The sequence below is a fragment of the Sceloporus occidentalis genome, unplaced genomic scaffold (genome assembly GCF_023333645.1).
Source record: "Sceloporus occidentalis isolate IW3139 unplaced genomic scaffold, rSceOcc1.0.p SCAF_2, whole genome shotgun sequence".
Classification (NCBI taxonomy): domain Eukaryota; kingdom Metazoa; phylum Chordata; class Lepidosauria; order Squamata; family Phrynosomatidae; genus Sceloporus; species Sceloporus occidentalis.
Window position 1 is genome coordinate 39,678,186 of NW_028316982.1, and position 6,286 is coordinate 39,684,471.

The window sequence follows — 6,286 nt, forward strand, 5'->3', positions numbered from 1 at the left end:
CAGACGCCTCTTCTTCCACTTTAACCCTCCCAGCCACCTCTGTGCCCTCTCTGCTTGTGTGCTCCTTGTGGGTGAGGAGGAGAAAGGGCCGGCGCTCCTCTTCCTCCCGCCTTCCCCTCTCCTCTTCTTCCCGGAGACTCACAGGATTCCGGAGCAGGAGGTGCAGACGAAGCTGCCCACCGTCATGTCGGTGTAAGTGGGGCCGCGCTGGTCGCAGTCGAAGCACTTGCGGTTGGGAGGGAGGCTGCTCATCTCCCGGAGCAGCTTCAGGTGCTTCTCCTCCTGCTTCCGCTTGGCGCTGGCAGCCATGGCCGACGACGCGGGGGAAAGGGAGGAAGGAAGGAAGGAGAGGCAGAGGAGCGAGGACGAGGGCTGTCCCGCCTGAGGCCAGGCGAAGGGGGAAGGGGAAGGGGAGGGGAGAGGAGGAGGAGGAGGAGGAGGAGGAAGAGGAAGAGGCGGAAAGGCCGGCGCGCGGCGCACGCACGCAGCCCAACCGTCGACGCCGAGGAGGATAGTGAGGATGATGATGATGATGATGCTGAGTGACCGCGCTAGGCGACACCTTTGAGGAGCGACGAGGCGACACGAGAAGAGCGCCCCTCTGTCTTCCTTTCCTTTCGCCAACAGCGCCATCTCTCGGCCTGGAGGGCTAGCTGCACCTTCTCCCCAGCTCTTCTCTTCATGGCTTTGGTTTACCTGGCGCGACCCTCTCTCTCCTGAGTCCTGGCTGCAAGGAAAGGGACCATAGAGTCTTGGGGCTGGGAGAGAGACCGCCCCACAAGGGACATCCGGTCCAACGCCTTTCTAATCCTCCCTCAGATGATCATGGCCCTCCTCCTCTAGGCTCTGAGTTTCGAGACCTCCAAAGGAGAAAGAGGGAAGGGAATGGAGGGGAGAGTGACCAGAAGGAGCCTTTCCAAAAGGGGTCCTCCATTTTGAGCAGGGCTTAAGAAGCATGGATATATATTGATATGAGTGGTTTTTAGCTCAGGGTGACCAGAGGTCCTCCTTTTCCCATGACTTGTCCTACATTATCCAGGAGAAATTCCCAAAGGTCTTCTTTGAGCATGACTAAGAAGCATGGATTCACATTTCTGTGAGGATATTCAGCTCAGGGTGGCCAGAGGTCCTCCTTTCTCCAGGACATGTCCTACATGTTAGCCTTCCATCCAGAATAAATTTCCAAATGTCCTCCATTTTGAGCAGGACGAAGCAGCATGGATTTACATTTATACCAGTGTTTCCATCTCATGGTGACCAGAGGATGTCCTTTTCCAGGACATGTGCAACTTTTCAACCTTTTCTCCAGGAGGAATTCCAAACCATTCTCCATTTTGAGAAGGGTTATGAAGAATGGATTTATGTGCATAGCAGTGCTTTTAGCTCAGGGTGACCAGAGGTCCTCCTTTTTGAGGACATATCCCACATTTCAGTCTTCTGTCCAGGAGGAATTCCAGATGGTTGTTTGCTTTCAGCAAGGCTAAGAAGCATGAATGTAGAAATTTATATTAGTGTTTTTAGGTTTTCTTTTGTAATGTCTTCCATTTTTCTTGAATCCTCTACATTTTATGGTGCCTTGTCCTTCTTTGCACTTAGGTCCTTTGGTCACCCTGAGAAAGGAGGGATGGCGGTCAAGCAGAAGCCCCTCTGGACGGTCGGAGGGGTTGTTGTTAGCTGCCCTTGAGTTGGCCTCGACTCATGGCGGCCCTGTGAATGATGCATCTCCAAGATCTCCATTGCTCTGCTCTTGTCCTGTCGGTTGAGGCCCGTGACCTATCTGATTCAGTCCTGCCACTTGGCGTGTGGTCTTCCTCTCTTTCTGTTACCATCTAACTTTCCTAGCATTATTATTTTTTCTTGCTTTCTCATGATGTGGCCAAAGTACAACAGCTTCAGTTTCATCATCTTGGCTTCCAGGGACATTTCTGGCTTGATGTGTTAAAGCACCTATTTGTTTCTCTTTTTGACCATCCCTAATACCCACAGAATTGTTCTCAGCCACATTTCCAATGAACTGATATTCTTCTTATCTGCTTTCCTCACTGTCCCGCTCTCGCATCCGTACATGGTGATGGGGAATACTGTGGCTTGGACAATTTTAACTTTCATGCTCAGTTGTATTGCATATTTTTACTCTTTAAGATCTTCTCTAGTTCTTTCATAGCTGCCCTCCCCATTGCTAGTCTTCTGATTTCATGACTGCAGTCTCCATTCTGATCGGTGTTTAATGCAAGGCATGGGAACTCTTTTACTATTTCATTTTCCTCATTGTCTCAGTTGAATTCGTGTAGCTCGTCTGTGATCGTTATTTTTGTTTTCTTTATGTTCAGCAGTAATCCTGCCTTTGCACTTTCTTCCGTTGTAGTTGTTCCACTATCTTAGATTGTTGATATTCCTCTACTTTTCCTAGAATTATTGTCTTTTCTAATGAATCATGCCTTCTCGTGATGTAGCCAAAGTACAACAGCCTCAATTTGATCAACTTGGCTTCCTGGGAGAGTTTAGGCTTGATCTGTTCTAGGACCCACGTATTTGTCTTCTTGGCTGTCCACGGTATTGTTAGCACTCTTTTCCACCCCCACATCTGAAATTAGTTGATTTTCTTATGTGTTTTCCCCCCATTGTCCAGCTCTCACGTCCGTACATGGTGGTGGGGAATGCTATGGCTTCCACGATTCTAACTTTAGCGTTCAGTTGTATATCTTTACTCCTTAGAAAATATATACTTGTCTAGTTCTTTCATAACTGCCCTTCCCATTCCTAGACTTCTGATTTCTTGACTCAGTTCTGGTCAGTGTTTGATCCAGAGTACAGAAAAAAATGATTATTTAGATTTCCACATTGTCTAGGTTGAATTTATGTAGCTCCTCCATGGTTATTGAAGTAGGAGAGGAGTTGGAATGTGGCCGAAGGACTACTTTTCCTTCCTTTTTCCTACTGTATCAGTGGGCTAGCTATCCATGGTTTGGAGTGTCTGCTTCACATAAGTCAATGGCAACATGTGCACACAGCCATGGAGATGTACATGTTACTGTCAGTAGACTTACATGGATTTGACATCTCATGATATTTCCAGTATTTGAGATCCCATGAGGGCAGGAACCAAATGCACAGCTGCCAATACATTGTTGATTCAGTGACCTTTACCTAATGATGACATTGGGCTAGATCAAAGCCCAATAGGCTAGTGGTGGCACATTTTCAGAGTCAGCAGAAGCATGATATCCAATAATATTCTAAACCAGTTTTTAGTCCCAGCGCGAGCAGACCCCTGGAATCAATGGGAACTTGATGTGACAAATCAACACCCACGTGAGCTCCATTGATTCAGTAGCTGTTATAGTTGGGATTATTGCATTTTGGCTTTTCTTATGCAAACATTTATACAATCATGTGTATAGTGTTATAATGTAATACAAAGCACTAGAAATTGTCAGGGATTTGAAGGGTTAAAACACAGCACACAGGGAAATGCTTGATGTGTGTGTGTTTGGCCATGAGCATTCACCAGAGTGGTAAGGCTGATCAGCACAGCTGAAGCTCATTGTCTCAAGGACTCTTCAGTGTCCAAGTGCACATAGCCATGGATGATGAAACATGTGTCTGGATTGCACAGGAGACACATGACATGGTTACACACCTGAACTCACTGGGTTTGGGAGACCACATGGTCTGGAGACTATATAAACCCAGGGGTTGCAAGGGATAGCTTGTGGATTTGTAGAAGGAGTTGGATTGGTATGGTTTGGAGTTTTAGAGATCTAGTTTTGTATAATAGCAGTGTGAATAAAGAGCACTTTGGGAGACTTAGTTTCTCTGGTGGTTTATCAGAAGAAGCTATAGCATTGGTTTGCTGAGTGTCCCTGGAGGTTCCTGCATTGCTGCAGTTCCTGGAAGACATCCAGTTGCTGTCATCCCAACTTGGACTTTGGAGCCACGCTTCGGCTTCTGGAAGATTGCCAGCTCTGCTACAAGGGTCTGATTTAACCCCAGGACTCGTTTGAGTTGCTGACAGTGGTTGTTGGACCCCAGCAGTTGCGCTGGCAGAAATTGTCTTCACTCTGCTGGTGTAATGGTGAATTCAGGCTACTATGTTTATGTTCAGTCTTTTTTATGCAAAACTGAAAGTTTAGAGTACATACTATTTCTAGACTATCTCTTGTCTAGACATTCACTGAATCCAGACTTTTTTACCTTTGGTGAAGGTCCTGCATCTTGTAATTTCAGACATTCTGGATTTTTTTTAAGACTATGAAACTTTGTGCATTGATTGCTTTGTCTCTTCCAAAGCAATGTACAAATGGTTAGCAACAGCAGCAGTAGTATAAGTATTTTTAAAATATGAAACACCTTGTTTCTTATCCCATTCATCTCACAACCACTGTATAAATCAGAGCTGGGGAGTAGTTGTGATTTTGGGGTTACTCCTTGTCCTGCTCTGGAGTAAGACATTTTTTCTTAATGTTACTCTTACTCCTACTCCCACTGGTGGCGCAGTGGTTAAATGCCTATACTGCAGCCACTCACTCACAAACCATAAGGTTACGAGTTCAATACCAGCAAAAGGGCTCAAGCTCGACTCAGGCTTGCATCCTTCCGAGGAGGTCGCTAAAATGAGTACCCAGATTGTTGGGGGCAATTAGCTTATACTTTCTAAACTGCTTAGGGAGTGCTTAAATGCACTGATAAGTGGTATCGAAATGTACTTGCTATTGCTATTATAGTCCTCAATAACAATATTTTGTCATTACCACATGACTTATCAGGTTACTTTTTGTAATTATGATTATATGGTTATCACTAATCAGAATTCCCTTCCCCAGTGCAATATAATAAAATTATTTTTTAGTGTTTGCAGGTACAATATAATAACAGGAATACGGAGTAACAAATATATTTTGTTACTCCTTATTGCTACCCCTACTCCTGTAAAAACCTCTTACTCCTTTACTGCTTACTCTTACTCCCCAGCCCTAGTATAAATAAGTGACTTGTTCAATATATATGACTCAAAGACATTCCGGTTCTGTAACTGCTAGATTGGGTTACCAATGAAAATGAAAAGTATTTGCACACAGTGCAATCAAATTCTCAATAATCCACAGGTATTAGTTTGCTATGAGTCAGATGAATATGGAATGCACTTCCTCAGTTTTTATTTCCGTTGCTTCTTACTAAGGTATGTCAGTCTGCTGAGCATGCCAAATAGTTATCGATACAGTTTCTTTTGTAGTGATGCAACACGCATTCTCTAGAAAACAACATAGTTAAAGTTTACTGATTACATTCTTCACATTCCAGTGGGATTTAATGGTTTTAGCATTTGACTGCAGTCATAAGTACATATGCATTAGGTCTGTCTACTTTGACTGAGAGACCTCAGTCTTTGCATTACATTGAAATGATAGCCAAGTGTAGCAACCTCCTTATGCATTCTGTTGCACTGGGAAAGCAATGGCTCATGAGATATATGGTAAAGGTCTGTCTCAGTTGTAAAGGGAAATCCAATTGTTAGTCCCAGTTAAAGTAGACTCATTGAAATAATGGGGACTTGATAGGTTAAGATTAAAGATTGATTAAGATTGATAGGTTAAGATTAAAATCTGGATTTAGGCCAAGTGGTTCACAATCTGTAATTAATTCTTCACAACTGCTCTGTGTGATATATACCTCTCATTTTTACAGGCTGGGTTACAGTCTAAAAGTGACAAAAAATACCCAAAGTCAGTCCACTGCAAAGTTGTGCTTTAAAGGGAGGTTTGCATGTAACAAATCCAGCCCCCCTGCAGCATCTTTGCTGCACGTGTATCTGAACAGCCAGGCAGTCAGTTTGCATTTTTATGTGCATTCCAGACTGACTCAGCCTCAGGGAGAAATAACACCAGCATAACCTTTTAACTCTTTCATATAGTACTCAAGGACTCTTGTTTGTTTTTTTTAAACTATTTTGCCTTTCATGTTTGTCTAAGGCAGGTGTTAGGAAACCTTGTAAAGAAATAAAGCAGAAACACCGACAATACTGTATTTGGGTTTTATTTAGACTTTGCTTCACATTTGAAAAGATGTTTCTTTTCTTCTGGGGCATCATACAGACACCATGGATTAGATAATCTCTTAATGTTTTTATATTTATCTTTCTGTTATCTCTGATTTTAATTATTTTTATCTGCATTGACATTCAAATGTAGACTGCAAATATTCAATAAAATTTGCACTATGTACACTTTTAAAAAGATGACTAGGGCCCTGGACAGATGGGCCCTTTAGCACGTCCTGGCAACATGCT

General features: G+C 43.6%; 1 protein-coding gene across 19 annotated transcripts in view; it reads right to left on the reverse strand.

The window, feature by feature from the left end:
* Positions 1-441, reverse strand: part of LOC149318186 (arf-GAP domain and FG repeat-containing protein 1-like) — a 50,254-nt gene extending 49,813 nt beyond the window's left edge. For all 19 annotated transcript variants that reach the window (XM_089509185.1, XM_089509176.1, XM_089509182.1 and 16 more), the window contains exon 1: positions 143-441. In XM_089509185.1, the coding sequence (XP_089365311.1) occupies positions 143-309 (167 nt within the window). In that variant the 5' untranslated portion in view covers positions 310-441. The remainder of the gene's footprint in view (positions 1-142) is intronic.
* Between the last annotated feature and the right edge of the window lie 5,845 nt (positions 442-6,286).